General features: G+C 45.2%; 1 protein-coding gene across 1 annotated transcript in view; it reads left to right on the plus strand.

The window, feature by feature from the left end:
* The window catches only part of LOC136579155 (cadherin-19-like), a 176,284-nt gene that overhangs the window by 5,192 nt on the left and 152,053 nt on the right, over window positions 1–19,039 (plus strand). Inside the window, exon 2 of the mRNA XM_066579503.1 lies at window positions 16,312–16,632. Within this exon, the coding sequence (XP_066435600.1) occupies window positions 16,423–16,632 (210 nt within the window). The 5' untranslated portion in view covers window positions 16,312–16,422. The remainder of the gene's footprint in view (window positions 1–16,311; window positions 16,633–19,039) is intronic.

Below are 19,039 nucleotides of genomic sequence, written 5' to 3' on the forward strand. Positions count from 1 at the left end.
TGTAAGAGAGAGAGAGTAAAACCAATTGCAAACTTGAAGAATGGCATGTGAGAAGTAGAAATCCACTTTCCGCATCTTTCTAAATCCTGTGGGACCATTGCAATGACTGAAGTAAGGGAAGCATACTTAAAGTGGCCTCCTCCTGCTATGGAAGGGGCAGATCATCCAGGAAGTCATCCACCGCTGTCTGCAGAAGATTTAGGTACCATTCCATGTTGCAATTCCATGGAATGAACACAGGTCGAAAGAGGCGATCGCACCAAATTCCAACCCACATGTTCACACTCAAATTTGCATTGTCTTCTGATTGGATCATGCTCTCACTAGAAATTTGCATTGCATCTGCACTGAATTGTTGCTTTACTAACATGGTCCCACAATTATAGTGTCAGTTCGGAACTGCACTGTTGAATGGCTCCATGTATGTATCATTGTAGAAGGAGGCCACTTCAAGTATGCTTTCCTTACTTCAGTCATACCAGTTCTCCCATGGGAGTTAGACGGATGCGGAAAGTGGATTTCTGCTTCTCACATGCTTCAACTCTGCAATTGTGCCATACTTTGTGTAGCACATGCATGCCTTCCGATACTATTATTATTTCAACACAGGGCACTAGAATTGAGATATAGCGCTAGATTAGTGGTTTTGACTGCACCCTGTATATATCACTGCATCCTGAGCTGATACTATCTGTTTTATCTTCTTAGTAAATTAATATACAAGCACTTGTTTTCAAATATTTGCATACAGTATGCATAGAAATATAAACTTATTGTATTCAAAACAACATTTCAGCATAAAGCTACAGTCCATCTACTTATGTTTCAAATGTAGCATATTACGCCAATACTGTTGCCTTGAATGTATGTGTCCACTCATACCTCTACATAATAAAATGTTATTCCTGTAAACTCAGGATCTTTTTTTTTTCAACTGAAAGACGCCACATTATTTATTGGAACACGTAGCTGGTATGTCAGGGATGTAAACCATAAATGAATGAAAACGTATGCAAGCAAAACCACCTTTCTTCTTCATATGTGATCCTGAAACAAAATTGTTGCATTTGCTGTGTAGTTTAAGGCCGGTGACATGAGTGTATTCCAATCACATTAATGTGTTCACATAATGGACCTGTGTCCTGGACTGACCGCAGATCTCCTGATTCAAACTCTGAATATCAAAAATTCCTGTGATTGTTCCCAGCAAGAGAAACCATGTAATCATGTAGATATGATACCTTTTAAAGGAGATGTCCCGCGCCGAAACGGGTTTTTTTTTTTTTTTAAACCCCCCCCCCCCGTTCGGCGCGAGACAACCCCGATGCAGGGGTTAAAAAAACCACCCGCACAGCGCTTACCTGAATCCCGGCGGTCCGGCGTCTTCATACTCACCTGCTGAAGATGGCCGCCGGGATCCTCTGTCTTCATGGACCGCAGGGCTTCTGTGCGGTCCATTGCCGATTCCAGCCTCCTGATTGGCTGGAATCGGCACGTGACGGGGCGGAGCTACACGGAGCTACACGGAGCCCCATTCAGAAAAGAAGAAGACCCGGACTGCGCAAGCGCGGCTAATTTGGCCATCGGAGGGCGAAAATTAGTCGGCACCATGGAGACGAGGACGCCAGCAACGGAGCAGGTAAGTATAAAACTTTTTATAACTTCTGTATGGCTCATAATTAATGCACAATGTACATTACAAAGTGCATTATTATGGCCATGCAGAAGTGTATAGACCCACTTGCTGCCTCGGGACAACCCCTTTAATGGCTAACAAAAATAGATGTTATTCTGAGATTTCGAACCTCTCAGGATTCTTCCTCAGGCATAATGAAATAGATCGGAAGAGGCATGTATATATATATATATATATATATATATATATATATATATATATATATATATACGCACACATACTTATTACAAGGCACAGATATGGATGTGATTCATTTCCAATTAGAAGGATACCACAACAGGATGAGTAGAGAAATAAAAACATACTTAAATAGTCAACTGATAAAGATGTGAAGGTTTTATGGTCCCTGAATTAGTGTTAGGGGGTCACCAGGCCAGCAGTGTTATCTGTGCTATAGATGTCTCATACTTCCCGGTCACGCATGAATTCTCTTGAGGAATTTAGCCCTCTATTCAAAGTGTCAAAAGTTGTTATAAATTTATACTCTCAAATTCTTCTGTGGCTTTGTGATTTGAAATTGCCTTTCAGTATATTAAGTTTTATGTTTTCAATGTTGGGTCCATGACTAGAGAAGTGCCTGGCCACAGGTAATTCTATATTTCTCTCTTTAATTTTGTGATGATGAGACCTCATTCTCGCTTTCAGTTTTTGTCCTGTTTCTCAAACATAAAGGCCACAAGAGGACATTTACTGCACCGGATCAGGTACACAACATCAGGTGCAGAACATCAGGTGCAGAACATGTGAATGTCCCCGGGATCCTATAGTCTTGTTGTGTATTGGAGATTTGTATTCTGCCTGTAGTCAGTACATGTGAGCAGGTCTTGCAGCTCCTTACATTGTAGGAATAAGTTACTTTTTCTGTGTCAGAGGGCAATGTATTCCTGATTATAAAGTTACTTAAATTTGGAGGTTGCCTGTAACACAGGAGGGGAAGGTCCAGGAATATGGTTTTCGGACGGTCATCCTTGTGATATGATGGAATTTTTTTGCGCTTTTCCCTAATACCTGTAGCTATGTATTGGAGTAGTTGATTCCTATAATGCTTGTAGTTCAGGTCAGGATACTCTTGATCAGACCGAGACACCCTTCGCATAAATATGTCCAGAATATGCTTATCTGTTAATGGCCTTAGCTTGCCTTCGCACATAGCAGAAATTTTCCACAGGAAAGCCACAGAAAAATTTGAATATTTTATGCACAGATTTTGCCATGAATTTGTACATTTGCAGCAGATTTCGCTCTTTGTATTACATCGCATTGCAACAAATCTGAACCATATAGGACATGCTGTCGACTGAAAAATTAGCAGCATGCCCTAAAATCTTTATGGAAAGTTTCTTTTTTTCTATATGAGAATGGAGACTTGTAAAACATTGAAATAGTTTTGTACTGCAACTGCATTTTGGATGGGGAATCTGCATGAACATCTGGAACAAATCATCCACATCTTTACATGGCTTCCTACACAAACCAGTAAGAGTGCTTTCCCACACACTGGAATATTCTGCTATACTTTGGAAACTATTCAGCTGTCAAAATATGCACCTAAATATGGGTTTTGACATAGAATTGCGCAATGAATTAAGCCATTTTCAAATCCGCGTCAAAATCTACGTTAGTCTTACAGATTCTGATGCAGATTATCCCCAAGATGTAATATCCTACATTGTCTTGATGAATAGCCTGTTACGTAAAAGCATCCTGAGGGATCGGTCACACGGGCATTTTTTGGTCCGATCTGCAGACGCGCTTGCGATCTGCAGATCTGTAGACCCAATGCATCCCAATGGGAGCAGGCACATGTCCGTTTTTTATGCGAATGTGCGATAAATTATAGGACACAACGATTCGCAGAATGCGCCTATCTGCGTTCTGCGAATCGTTGTGTTCTATATATGCACTCAATGGGGCCGGCGGCAGCAGCACCGACCCCATTGAGAACATATACTAAAGATCGTTCTCCTCTACCACAGCTGTAACAGCTGTGGCAGAGAGGAACGATGTTCGCCCATTGAATTCAATGGAGCTGGCAATACAGCTGTCATTCAATAGCTGAGAGCTGCCTCTGATTGGTCCCTGCGCTCAGCCAATCAGAGGCAGCACTCACTCACCCATTCATAAATTCATGAATGGGTGAGTGAGAGCTGCCCCTGATTGGTGAGGGCTGTGACCAATCAGAGGCAGCCCATTCAGCAGGCAGGGATTTTAAATCCCCGCCTGCTGAATACTACAAAGAGCAGTTCAGGAGAACTGCGGGCCGGCCGCGGCTGATCTCCGGCTGCAGGAAAAAGGTGAGTATACTTTTTTTTTTTTTTTTTTTACACATTTTCAGGATGGTTTTCAGGGAAGGGCTTATATTTTAAGCCCTTCCCCGAAAATTCATCCAGCGCTTGCCGGCAGCCCATTGCTTTCATTGAATTCAGTGTGCGAACATCGTTCTCCTCTGCCACAGAGGATAGCGGGTAGCGCTCCTTTGATCTGCTAGGTGCAGATTTTTCAGCAAATCGTCGGCCCCGGTCACGCGATTTGCGGATGCGCATCCGTTATGCGATCCGCAAATCGCGGGAAAAAACGCCCTTGTGACTTAGGTCTAAGGCCGGTTTCAGATGACCATATGCACAATTCCGCATGCTTCAGCGCAACAAGCTTGCGCAGTGAACAAGTTTGACTTGTGCACGTATCGGCACATAATACTGTACTGTAGGTCCAGAAGGGCTCTCTTTTTCATTGTGCAGCGTATTGTGCATGTTCCTGTATTTGCGCGCACACTTGCGCACCTCCCATAGACTTCTATGGGGCCCTTGGCATGCGAATACGCATGAAAATAGAATATATTTTTTTCCGTGTGCGCAAAATACAAAAATAAGAACGGACCATTGTAATTAATGGTTTTTATTCTCTGCGTATTGCGTGTGCAAATTTTACACATGCAAATGGTCATCTGAAGGAGCCCTCAGGCTATTTACAAGGCAAAACATATTGCAAAAACCATCAGTCGGGCTCTCATTTTGGGATATGATATCTGTGCTTGGGAAAGGTCAGCGCTAGGTATTACAGCAGTGGAAATGTGACAGTCACTTTATGTATAAGCTTCATAATTACATTAGTGGATAAGATTTCATTCGTGTGAGAGCTTATTTCTATCTATATGGCCGTACTTAGAGCATTATTGCGTATAGCAAGGTTCTTTAAATGAGAAGTGTTATCAGTTTGAAGAAGAAAATACTTTAAAGATGCACTAAGGTCAGGCAGAGTAAACATTCTGAGCATTGTATGTGATGCTTTAGAGGCACTTTAAGGCTGTTAAGGTTGTATAATGTTAAATGTTTTCGCTAACCATATTATTTATAAGGATTTAAGCTGACAGATGTAGATGTATCTCAGAATGAGATCTGTATTTGCAAAGAGAATAGAGCAATAAAATGATAAGAGTAGTGCAACGGGGAAATAGAAATTTTAAATCCTTATTCAAACCCTATAAAGATATGCGGCTGTTTAAACAGATAATGTCTCCTGTAAATGTTTGCTGCTGCATCAAACATATTGGGGATTAATAACTTAAAGTCAGTTTATCTGAATTATTATGTTTATCATTTACCGTATACTTGCTATAGTTCTGGCCATGACATTGAAGTATGTGCCTAGTATATGTTAGGTGAACTCAAAGTTCTACTTTATGATATAAGCATGGGTGGATGGATAGGTAGATAGATAGATAGATAGATCACTCCAATATAGAATCATTATATCTGAAATGATGAGTAACAAATTCAACAATACACTGCAGTACTTATCTTCAGGTAAATCTTGCACTGTAGCCCAAAGGAGCTTTCCAAATTCTACTCATTGTTGATAATTAGGTCCCTAACATAACATCTTCATTAGAGATGAGCGAACACCAAAATGTTCGGGTGTTCGTTATTCGGAACGAACTTCCCGCGCTGTTCGAGGGTTCGTTTCGAACAACGAACCCCATTGAAGTCAATGGGCGACCAGAGCATTTTTGTATTTCGCCGATGCTCGCTAAGGTTTTCATGTGTGAAAATCTGGGCAATTCAAGAAAGTGATGGGAATGACACAGAAACGGATAGGGCAGGCGAGGGGCTACATGTTGGGCTGCATCTCAAGTTCCCAGGTCCCACTATTAAGCCACAATACCGGCAAGAGTGGGCCCCCCCCCCCTCCCAACAACTTTTACTTCTGAAAAGCCCTCATTAGCATGGCATACCTTTGCTAAGCACCACACTAGCCACAACAAAGCACAATCACTGCCTGCATGACACTCCGCTGCCACTTCTCCTGGGTTACATGCTGACCAACCGCCCCCCCTCCCCCCCACAGCGCACACCAAAGTGTCCCTGCGCAGCCTTCAGCTGCCCTCATGCCACGCCACACTCATGTCTATTTAGAAGTGCGTCTGCCATGAGGAGGAACCGCAGGCACACACTGCAGAGGTTGGCACGGCTAGGCAGCGGCCCTCTTTAAAAGGGGCGGGGCGATAGCCCACAATGCTGTACAGAAGCAATGAGAAATAGAATCCTGTGCCACCGCCATCAGGAGCTGCACACGTAGGCATAGCAATGGGGAACCTATGTGCCACACACTATTCATTCTGTCAAGGTGTCTGCATGCCCCAGTCAGACTGGTAATATGTACCTTAACAGTAACCGCTTTGGTGGTAATGTGGTGGTGACTGCGGACCTAGTAGCACGGTTGTATTTTGTTGGTTTTCGGAATGCGGCCAGGATTAAGTGGGCCGTGGCGGGGGGATGGTGTGGGGGCTCTCTTGTTGTGTCGGTAAAGGTGAAATTCTTGGACTGCCACCAGACGAACCAATGCAAAGACATTTGCCAAGAATGTTTTCCCTGTTGGAGGAGGAGGGGGATGTTTTTGAGGCACTACGTGTCCTCTCCACGTGTCCGTGGTTATATGCACCTTTACAGTAACCGCGTTGGTGGTAATGTGGTGGTGACTGCGGACCTAGTAGCACGGTTGTATTTTGTTGGTTTTCGGAATGCGGCCAGGATTAAGTGGGCCGTGGCGGGGGGATGGTGTGGGGGCTCTCTTGTTGTGTCGGTAAAGGTGAAATTCTTGGACTGCCACCAGACGAACCAATGCAAAGACATTTGCCAAGAATGTTTTCCCTGTTGGAGGAGGAGGGGGATGTTTTTGAGGCACTACGTGTCCTCTCCACGTGTCCGTGGTTATATGCACCTTTACAGTAACCGCATTGGTGGGAAATGGCCTCGCCGCCATCATGTCTTTGGGAAGCCTCTGTTTCCACACCCCAGAGACATACCATTAGCAGCGGTATAGGCAGAGCCCAGAATTCGTAACATTTCAGCCGTAGCATTAGAACAGGCCCCACTAACATATCACTAGCAGCATTATAGGAGGAGCGCAGTCTTCGTTCCATGTCAGCAATAGTAGCACTCAAGACAGGCCCCAGTAACAATTCCGAAGCAGCAGTATAGCGGGAGCGCAGTCTTAGTTCCATGTCAGCAATAGTAGCACTCAAGACAGGCCCCAGTAACAATTCCAAAGCAGCAGTATAGCGGGAGCGCAGTCTTCGTTCCATGTCAGCAATAGTAGCACTCAAGACAGGCCCCAGTAACAATTCCGAAGCAGCAGTATAGCGGGAGCGCAGTCTTCGTTCCATGTCAGCAATAGTAGCACTCAAGACAGGCCCCAGTAACAATTCCGAAGCAGCAGTATAGCGGGAGCGCAGTCTTCGTTCCATGTCAGCAATAGTAGCACTCAAGACAGGCCCCAGTAACAATTCCGAAGCAGCAGTATAGCGGGAGCGCAGTCTTCGTTCCATGTCAGCAATAGTAGCACTCAAGACAGGCCCCAGTAACAATTCCGAAGCAGCAGTATAGCGGGAGCGCAGTCTTCGTTCCATTTCAGTAGCCTTAGTATAGCCAAGGCCCAAGTTACATTTATGTAGCTAAAGTGTAGGCCAACCCCACACACCTTTCTGTACCATGAGTGCAGGCGAAGAACATACAAATTGCTATGATTACACTGTAGGTGAGGGCCCCAAAAATTTGGTGTACCAACAGTACTAATGTACCTCAGTAAAAATTGGCCATGCCCAACCAAGATGGCAGGTGAATCGCTTTGGTTAATGTGGCTTAAGTGGTAACTAGGCCTGGAGGCAGCCCAGTGTAACGAAAAATTGGTTCAAGTTAAAGTTCCAACGCTTTTAAGCGCATTGTAACTTATAAAAATTGTTCAGAAAAATTATTTGAGTGAGCCTTGTGGCCCTAAGAAAAATTGCCCGTTCAGCGTGATTACGTGAGGTTTCTGGAGGAGGAGCAGGAGGAGGAGGAGGAATATTAGACACAGATTGATGAAGCAGAAATGTCCCCGTTTTGGATGGTGAGAGAGAGCGTAGCTTCCATCCGCGGGTGCAGCCTACGTATTGCTTACGTATCGCTGCTGTCCGCTGGTGGAGAACAGAAGTCTGGGGAAATCCAGCCTTTGTTCATCTTGATGAGTGTTAGCCTGTCGGCACTGTCGGTTGACAAGCGGCTACGCTTATCCGTGATGATTCCCCCAGCCGCACTAAACACCCTCTCCGACAAGACGCTAGCCGCAGGACAAGCAAGCACCTCCAGGGCATACAGCGCTAGTTCAGGCCACGTGTCCAGCTTCGACACCCAGTAGTTGTAGGGGGCAGAGGCGTCACCGAGGATGGTCGTGCGATCCGCTACGTACTCCCTCACCATCCTTTTACAGTGCTCCCGCCGACTCAGCCGTGACTGGGGAGCGGTGACACAGTCTTGGTGGGGAGCCATAAAGCTGGCCAGGCCCTTAAAGACTGTTGCACTGCCTGGGATGTACATGCTGCTCGATCTACGCACATCCCCTGCTACCTTGCCCTCGGTACTGCGCCTTCTGCCACTAGCGCTGTCGGCTGGGAATTTTACCATCAGCTTGTCCGCAAGGGTCCTGTGGTATAGCAACACTCTCGAACCCCTTTCCTCTTCGGGAATCAGAGTGGGCAGGTTCTCCTTATACCGTGGATCGAGCAGTGTGTACACCCAGTAATCCGTCGTGGCCAGAATGCGTGCAACGCGAGGGTCACGAGAAAGGCATCCTAACATGAAGTCAGCCATGTGTGCCAGGGTACCTGTACGCAACACATGGCTGTCTTCACTAGGAAGATCACTTTCATGATCCTCCTCTTCCTCCTCCTCAGGCCATACACGCTGAAAGGATGACAGGCAATCAGCCGGTGTACCATCAGCAGCGGGCCAAGCTGTCTCTTCCCCCTCCTCCTCATCCTCATCATGCTCCTCCTCCTCCTCCTGTACGCGCTGAGAAATAGACAGGAGGGTGCCCTGACTATCCAGCGGCATACTGTCTTCCCCCGCCCCCGTTTCCGAGCGCAAAGCAGCTGCCTTTATGGTTTGCAGGGAATTTCTCAAGATGCATAGCAGAGGAATGGTGACGTTAATGATTGTAGCATCGCCGCTCACCACCTGGGTAGACTCCTCAAAATTACCAAGGACATGGCAGATGTCTGCCAACCAGGCCCACTCTTCTGAAAGGAATTGAGGAGGCTGACTCCCACTGCGCCGCCCATGTTGGAGTTGGTATTCGACTATAGCTCTACGCTGTTCATAGAGCCTGGCCAACATGTGGAGCGTAGAGTTCCACCGTGTGGGCACGTCGCACAGCAGTCGGTGCACTGGCAGCTTAAAGTGATGTTGCAGGGTGCGCAGGGTGGCAGCGTCCGTGTGGGACTTGCGGAAATGTGCGCAGAGCCGGCGCGCCTTTACGAGCAGGTCTGACAAGCGTGGGTAGCTTTTCAGAAAGCGCTGAACCACCAAATTAAAGACGTGGGCCAGGCATGGCACGTGCGTGAGGCTGCCGAGCTGCAGAGCCGCCACCAGGTTACGGCCGTTGTCACACACGACCATGCCCGGTTGGAGGCTCAGCGGCGCAAGCCAGCGGTCGGTCTGCTGTGTCAGACCCTGCAGCAGTTCGTGGGCCGTGTGCCTCTTATCGCCTAAGCTGAGTAGTTTCAGCACGGCCTGCTGACGCTTGCCCACCGCTGTGCTGCCACACCGCGCGACACCGACTGCTGGCGACATGCTGCTGCTAACACATCTTGATTGCGAGACAGAGGAGGAGGAGGGTGCTTTAGTGGAGGAAGCATACACCTCCGCAGATACCACCACCGAGCTGGGGCCCGCAATTCTGGGGGTGGGTAGGACGTGAGCGGTCCCGGGCTCTGACTCTGTCCCAGCCTCCACTAAATTCACCCAATGTGCCGTCAGGGAGATGTAGTGGCCCTGCCCGCCTGTGCTTGTCCACGTGTCCGTAGTTAAGTGGACCGTGGCAGTAACCGCGTTGGTGAGGGCGCGTACAATGTTGCGGGAGACGTGGTCGTGCAGGGCTGGGACGGCACATCGGGAAAAGTAGTGACGACTGGGAACTGAGTAGCGCGGGGCCGCCGCCTCCATGATACTTTTGAAGGACTCCGTTTCCACAACCCTATACGGCAGCATCTCAAGGCTGATGAATTTTGCTATGCGGACGGTTAACGTTTGAGCGTGTGGGTGCGTGGCGGCGTACTTGCGCTTGTGCTCCAATAGTTGTGCAAGCGACGGCTGGACGGTGCGCTGAACTACACTGCTGGATGGGGCCGAGGACAGCGGAGGTGAGGGTGTGGGTGCAGGCCAGGAGACGGTAGTGCCTGTGTTCTGAGAGGGGGGTTGCATCTCAGTGGCAGGTTGGGGCACAGGGGGAGAGGCAGGGGTGCAAACCGGAGGCGCTGAACGGCCTTCGTCCCACCTTGTGGGGTGCTTGGCCATCATATGTCTGCGCATGGTGGTGGTGGTGAGGCTGTTGGTGTTGGCTCCCCGGCTGAGCTTTGCGCGACAAAGGTTGCACACCACTGTTCGTCGGTCGTCAGGCGTCTCTGTGAAAAACTGCCAGACCTTAGAGCACCTCGGCCTCTGCAGGGTGGCATGGCGCGAGGGGGCGCTTTGGGAAACACTTGGTGGATTATTCGGTCTGGCCCTGCCTCTACCCCTGGCCACCGCACTGCCTCTTGCAACCTGCCCTGCTGATGCCCTTGACTCCCCCTCTGAAGACCTGTCCTCCTGAGTAAGCGTTGCACACCAGGTGGGGTCAGTCACCTCATCGTCCTGCTGCTCTTCCTCCGAATCCTCTGTGCGCTGCTCCCTCGGACTTACTGCCCTTACTACTACCTCACTGCAAGACAACTGTGTCTGATCGTCATCGTCCTCCTCACCCACAGAAAGTTGTTGAGACAGTTGGCGGAAGTCCCCAGCCTCTTCCCCCGGACCCCGGGAACTTTCGAATGGTTGGGCATCAGTGACGATAAACTCCTCTGGTGGGAGAGGAACCGCTGCTGCCCAATCTAAGCAGGGGCCCGAGAACAGTTCCTGGGAGTGTTCCCGCTCCTGAGCAGGTGTCATTGTAGTGGAGTGAGGAGGCTGGGAGGAAGGAGGAGCAGCAGACAGAGGATTCGGATTTGCAGCAGTGGACGGCGCAGAACTGCGGGTTGACGATAGGTTGCTCGAAGCACTTTCTGCCATCCAGGACAGGACCTGCTCACACTGCTCATTTTCTAATAACCGTTTCCCGCGTGGACCCATTAATTGGGCGATGAATGTGGGGACGCCAGAAACGTGCCTCTCTCCTAATCGCGCAGCAGTCGGCTGCGACACACCTGGATCAGGAGCTCGGCCTGTGCCCACACCCTGACTTGGCCCTCCGCGTCCTCGGCCGCGTCCACGTCCTCTAGGCCTACCCCTACCCCTCAGCATGCTGTATTACCAGTGATTTGATTTCACAGGCAGCTAATAAATTGGCGCAAGACTGCAGGCCAAATATAATTTTTTCCCTTTTTTGAAAACGAAAGGCCCCACTGCCTCTAGTGAATGTATAATCTAAGTTTAATAACTGTGCTGTTTTCCTGCTAATGTGTCACAGAACGTGAGGGTAGCAGAGTTATTAACTGTGGCAGAGCAGGTATTTTTTTTCCCAATTAAGGAAAGCAAATGGCGAAGCCAGCAGTAAACCGTAGCTGGGTGCGTCTGATTTTTAAAGGTTGCACACGCAGCCGACACGTGTCCACCGCCCTTAGGACGGACAGAGGCAGGACAAATAGAATTATTTTCCTTTTTTTTTGCACCAAAAGGCAGCACTGCGTATATTCAATGAATAATAACTGTGTTGTGGCCCTGCCTACACAATTCTTTCCCTGCAGTATCAATGGAGGGTGCAATGCTCTGCAGAGGCGATTTTGAGAAGTAAAAAAAAATGCAGCACAGCTAACAGCAGCCAGCACAGTACTGCACACGGTTAAATATGGCCCTAGAAAGGACCGTTGAGGTTCTTGAAGGCTACACTCACTCCTAACACTCTCCCTGCCTATGCAACACTTCTGTCCCTAATGCCGGGTGCAACGCTCTGCAGAGGCGATTTTGAGAAAAAAAAAATTGCCACTGCTAACAGCAGCCAACACACAGCTATCAGTGGCCCTAATAAGGACCTTTGGGGGGTCTTGAAGCCTACACTAACTACCAATTCTTTCCCTACAGCAGCTCCGGTACAAACAGCACTGTCCCTCATCTAACTCACACGGCATCTGAGGCGAGCCGCGGGAGGGGCCGACTTTTATATTCGGCGGACACCTGATCTTCCCAGCCACTCACTGCAGGGGGGTGGTATAGGGCTTGAACGTCACAGGGGGAAGTTGTAATGCCTTCCCTGTCTTTCAATTGGCCAGAAAAGCGCGCTAACGTCTCAGGGAAGGAAGTGAAAGTAACCCGAACACCGCATGGTGTTCGTTACGAATAACGAACATCACGAACACCCAAATATTCGCACGAATATCAAGCTCGGAAGAACACGTTCGCTCATCTCTAATCTTCATTAAGGACTCATTTTTTTTATGACAGCTTACTAATGCATTAGTTGGTGTAAAAATGACCTCACAAAGTGAAGACATCAGAAAATGCTGCAATACTTCAGCTTTAGGCCTCATGCCCACGGCCGGGTCGGATTCCCGCTGCAAAATTCACGCAGCGGGATGGGACCCATGCCCTGACATTGATGTCATACTTACCTGTTCGGCATCTTCTCTTCCTCTCTGCGATGTTCCGGCTGTCGCACAACCGTGTACGGGCAGAGCAGAGTCGGGAGCGTCAGCGGCGATGTTTCTGTGCGGGCCTGTGTGGGGCCTGCACAGAAATAGAACATGCCGCAATTTGTTTACCGCGCAGATTTTCACGCGGTCAAATTGTGTCTGTGAGCATAGGATTACATAAACTAATGACTCTGACTTATATATGGTAGTCCCAAGTCCTAATGACTCTGACTTATATATGGTAGTCCCAAGATGGGGGCCACCCTCTTTGACATCCATGTAAAAATCAGTTTAGCATTAAACTAAGAATGATCGCTATAACAGATATCATATACAATACCACATCTACAAGCTATGGCAACTACCAATGCTCAGAAAGAACTAGAAGGAAATAGTAGTCTGTATATTTTGCTTAGTAGTAACAGATATGGTCCCTATAGCTGAGAATGAGCATCTTAGAAGATTGTCTAGAGGGGAAGCAGAGCTAAGAAAGATAATGGAAGAGCAAACTGCTTGCTATAAACAAGACTGTGATGAGAAAATCTGTCCGGTAAAGCAAACCTTTGGGAGTGAAAGGGAAAGGAAAAAGAAAGAATCTCTGAAACAAAAGAAATCAATGGAAGATGAATTGTTGCAAATTGAGTTACAGATGGAAATGATCCTTAATATGGTAAAGATTGTATTAGATGGGCTCATCAAGCAGTTGTCATTGAAATGAATGACTTGATGAGTACCAAATATGTTGCTAACAAAAAGGTTCAAAGACTTGGAAATTTTGAGGGAGCTCAGAAAAAGCAAGCAGAAGAAATGAAAATTCGAGAAAGCTGAGATGAATGAAGGCAAAGCATAGATGTGGTCCACAAACGCTATCTCCTAAGAAGTTTAGGGGTAAACTGGCAGGAATAGACAAAAGATTAAAACAACTTGTTGTTGTTCCAGTGATGGATGAAAATACAGAGGTGTCAGCAAACACCATGAGTAAAGTAGTGAAAGAAAATAAGATGGATCAGAGACTGCTGGAAGTTACTAAAGATGGATGCATTATGAGGCAGAGCCCTACAGTGGAAAAAGATGTCCTTTTGTGAAGTTAAAGGCCCTGTTCATATGAGTATGGTGCAGAGCCTAGAAGACGCAAGTGATGTGTTCAGTGAAGATGCTGGTGATGAAGTTGAATTAGTGGTACCGGTACAACATAGTGATGCTGTGTTTAAGAGGAAGACTGTAGGTAGAAGTTTTCAAAAGAATGCACAAGCATATAAAATGGAAGCACTTACTCAACTAGAAGTGTTGAAGTTGTGGATACTTCTGTCACAAGGAAGGTAAGAAGGAATGGCGAAAGAATACAGAAGATGTACCAGTCCTTGTGAAAGTAAAAAAGTCATCTTCACTACTTAGTGAAAAAGATAAGTGTTTTAGAGAGTGCCCTAAAAGTTAGTGCAGGACAAGTAGTTGAGAGTATAAGGTCCCCTAATACTGAAAAAGTTAGAAGATGGTTGGTGTGTCTTGGAAAAGGTTGTTCCAAAGCAGAATATTTGACCCTACAGGGTTGTGTCAAGTGATAACACCTACGGCTTTTGTCAGAAGGGATGCATATGTGATAAAATAGTAACAGGTATGGCCATTAGAGTGCTCTTTAATGGTGTTTTGGCAGAGAAAGGATGCTTCTCCTTGGTAATCAGGAGGCACCTGACAGACTTTTGCAAAAGGAGAGGGCTTGTCACTCACACTTTTGCTGTTGAACCAGGGCTGAGGAGTAGCCTAAGCGGGAGCAGGGAGCGTCAGGGGTTCTGTCACCCTAACTGAGAGAGAGAGAGAAGAGTGACACCTCTGTACTGTAGCCCAAGAGTGGGTAAATGGACTGTGTTTATGATGTGTAACGAGTTATGGAATTACAAAAGTAATACATTACAAACGGTGCGCTAAACTTGATGAATGTGCCTATATTAGTACAACCAAGAAAAGAGGCATATAAACTGCAGCAGGATGGAGTACAAAAAGGCAATGTTAAAAAATACAAGAAAAACGTGACAGTAAAAGTAAAAAACAACAATATATTAATGTAAAAAGCACTCACCCAGCAGCAGCAGGTGGAGAGAGGCAGCAAAAGGCCATAACCAGCAGTAAAGAAAAAGCAAAGAGCACACGTGTGAGCCGTAGCTACTCCTGCCGGTAGCGGCTGCATACGCATTTACTGCGGGCTAGGGGTGACGTCACCTAGCCTCACTACGGAAGCTAAAAAAAGTCCAAAAACTCCAATACGTATCGAGGCCTAAACACTGGTCTCTTGCTCAGGGAGTCATGGCATTAGGCTGAATAGGGAGGGCCAAAGTTGATGCACAGTGAGTGACCAGACAATCAGGTTTTATTTTGTATAATGGTTAATGTACAGTGTGAAATATTGCGATCCATTGCTGAAATTAATAAAACTGGCAGGTGCCAAACTTTAAAGACGTTCTCCGTGTAAAAGTGTGTTCTTTGAGTAGAGAAGTTGACGATCCTGAGAAGTGGCTAATCCTCTAATATCACAATATTAATAAGTGCTTCCATGCATGTAACGGCAGCAATTACAATAATAAGTGTATATCAGGGCATTGCTGTCAACATCTGCTGTTTAAGGGGACTGCCAACTTTGGACAATCAATTTTCAGAATAGTTTACAGAAAGCTAATCTTATTACATGGGTCCCACTGTTATAATCCCCTTTGATCAACTCTAATCTCTGGGAGAACCTGGCAGAATATATTCAATTTTTTTTGCAGTGCCAACAAATGAAGGAATCCATTGAAATTAATGGGTTGTTCGTGTAATGCATAGACTTCTTGATTGTCACCACTCTGGCTGATTGAAGTTCTGACTAGGAAACCCCTTCTATATATTTAGCTAACCTCAATAGACTATATTAAAATGAGTTTTCTATACCAGACAATCCCTGCAAATTAATTTTGAGAACTTTGTCAGTATATTGTGTCCCTATTTCTTTTGGATTTTATTTCAATTGGTTAATGTAAAGGTCAGTTCTTTTTAGTAAATTGTTTATTTTTTAATATAAGAACTTTCACCATTTACTATATAAAATTTAAAAAAACTATGTAAACTACTAGATATGAGCATGCAAGTTGTTTTTGTGCATTGTGATAGTCTATATTGTTTATGTTATATTAGCGCATGGCATTAAAAGATGCATACAATTGGTATGTATGAGTACAGAATACTTTATTATCTTGGTACTGAATATACTACACTCTTTGTACGAGTGACCACATTTGTACTACAATAGATAAAACAATGCTTTCTACTGTGTTCCTAAATATATTCGTGAAGGACAGCTGCGAAACTGTAACCAAAATGCAAGTTTAAAGTAATACATACAGTACATAAAGTACACGGGGCATTTCTAAGCACAATAGGCTTTGCATTTTTTCATATATTACAAAATCGAGTCAAGTATTACATTCATGATTTCTTTTTTTGTTTATTTAAGGGCTTAGAAGACCATGGAATTCTGTGTTCTGGAGGACAGAATGAAGCAAATGCAATGTAAACAGTATATTTAAAAGAAGTTTCAAGGCTAGGTTGTTATTTTCTCATTGGAATGTACAATATGAGAAACATTTCTACATGGCTGTCTATATCTTTGGAACTTTCCATGCTATGGCCTTGTGTCATAAGTATGAATTTTGTGAACATTCCAACCCAAGAAATGAAATTAGCAAATCATGTAAGGGTAAAGCGAGGATGGTCATGGGAGCCACTGTATGTCATTGAGGAACAAGAAGTAAAGAATCCAATATATGTTGGGCAAGTAAGTCACATATAACTATAACTTTACGATTCATATAAAAGTTAGATAAAAATAAGATTTCCATTTTTTCTCTTTACCTATATCATTTGTTTCACTTATAAATGTTGAAGAAAAAAACATACATAGTCTTAAGGTCCATGCACATGTTAAAGCCATATTACGGTTCTTTTCCCGCACATGCAGTTTTTTAACCAAGGCCAGTAGTAGTTCCAAAAAGAATCGGAAACAAAGGAAAACATGCTTCCTTGCTTTCGTATTTGCTTTTGTGTTTGGCTCATGAAAATTGATACAAAAACTTCAATAAACATTATATGTTTGATTTCAGCCTATTACAAACTTGTAGGTAATTTACCTGCTGTTGTATGGTGCCTAAGTGAGGTACCATATTTATCTCCTAGAAATAGTCCTTCAACAGAAAAGTACCCTAATAATGCAGTATGCATTGGAACATGCCAATGTGTTTTCTCATGGATTCCATTTGAATGAAAGAGGGAAAAAAACAGACTAAAATGTGATTGTTCTCAGTAAGAGAAACCTAGTGATCTTGCAGATATGATACCTTTTAATGGCTAAAAAAAATACATGATGTTATTGCAAGCTTTCGGACCCCTCGGGATCCTTCCTCAGGCATAATGAAACAGACCTAGATGCAAATTCCGCAGCAATGACTGCCCATAGACATGCTAGGTTAAAAGATTCTCCCCTGCCCACGAGTGGAAATCAACTGCGATTTTCCGCTCGCGGGGGAGGATTGCAGAATGTTCTATTCTGTGCGGAAAATTGCACGGACAGCTTCCATTGCAGTCCCATAATATTCTGTGCAGTGGGTACTGCGGAAGTACCACGTGAATCCGCATCACAGCCCAGCGCCAGCGCGTAATGCCTTGCACTGCACATCAGCGCTGGCTCGCCAGCTGAGATGCTTGCGGCGGATCCAGAGAGGTGAGTATGGGGTCTCTGTGGGGTTCCGGGTCTGATTCTGCTGCGAGATTTCGCAGTCAGAATCTGACCTGGCCATGGGCATGAGCCCTAATGTTGATGTTCTTGGTGGGTGCCTGCAACATGGATAATTATTTAGATTTACTGAAAAAAGCCAAAACAAAAAAAATAGAATTTTCAATGTTTCTAAATTTAAAATAATGCCACTGGGGAGAAGGAAATATGGGGAAAGCAATTAGCATAAACTACCTCCTCCTAAAGTACAAGACCATCTAGCTGTTGACCCAGAATGCCTATTCAGACTAGCTGAACTGTCCTAGCTTTTGCATTCCATCTTTGAGATACTTGTTGATTATGTATGTCAAAAAGTGTTGCTTGTCACGATCGGCCATGTGCTAAAAGTGGGCTGATTTTTTCCTAAATTGTATCGGATTATCCTGACCCGATTTTTAACAAAAATCACCAGAAAATCATTCCAATGAATGTGGTTAGCAGTATTATACTTCAGTGGTGGGGTCCTAGGTTCAAATCTCATGAAAGAGAAAATCTGTGTATAATTGGAAAGATTCCATGCAGATGTTTCCCTGCATCAGATTTGAACCTAGAACTCAGGCATTGTAAAGCAGCAGTGCTAATGACTTAGCTACCATGCTTGTCTATTTTGCTTCAGAGGAGAAGAAGAATGTAAAAAGTCTATCCAGATGTTGCCCTGGGTCAGATTTGAGCCTAGAACCCCAACACTGCACGGCAACACTGCTAATGACTGAGCCACCGTGCTTGTTCTTCCTTCTCATTCGTCCTTCATCTTTTTCTCTGTCTTCTACACTGGAGAAGAAGCAGGAAGAGGAAGAAGCTTGTGGACTCAGTCGTAGCACTGTTGCCTTGGAGCCTCAGGGTTCTAGTTTCACAGCTGATTATGGACAACATCTACATAAAATGTTCTCTATGTGTTTCTTTGTCTTTTTTTCCATGTTCTCCTCCTATGGAGAAGGGAGAATAAAATGTGGTGGCTCATTTTTTATCACTGTTGCTTAACAGTAATGGAGTTCTAGGTTCAAATCTGTAAAAAAAAAGAAAACACAATTACTTTAGTGAACCTGATTTTTACTGCCATTGACTTTAATGGTAATCGGAATCAGACCGTTACTATTGACAATTATTCTCCCGAGCCAAATATTTCAATACTCGCTCAACACTAATTTCCAATACCCCATATTAGTTAAATTTGGACTTTTCAGTCTATATAATTATAATTGTAAAATATGGATCCTGTTCCGCCTTCCATAGTAACCAATCACAGTAAATAATCCAACACTCTGCATCTCAAGGATAAAGTTCCTGCTGTGTGGTTTTATGACACGGATATAGATTGTTCCTCTTCAGACTCTGATGCAGTTTGGAATTTGGAAAACTGCGGTGTCATACTGCTGCCCAAATGATGGACGTGGGTTTTGCTGGAAAAAAGTCA

The sequence above is a fragment of the Eleutherodactylus coqui genome, chromosome 9 (genome assembly GCF_035609145.1).
Source record: "Eleutherodactylus coqui strain aEleCoq1 chromosome 9, aEleCoq1.hap1, whole genome shotgun sequence".
In the NCBI taxonomy this organism is placed as follows: Eukaryota; Metazoa; Chordata; class Amphibia; order Anura; family Eleutherodactylidae; genus Eleutherodactylus; species Eleutherodactylus coqui.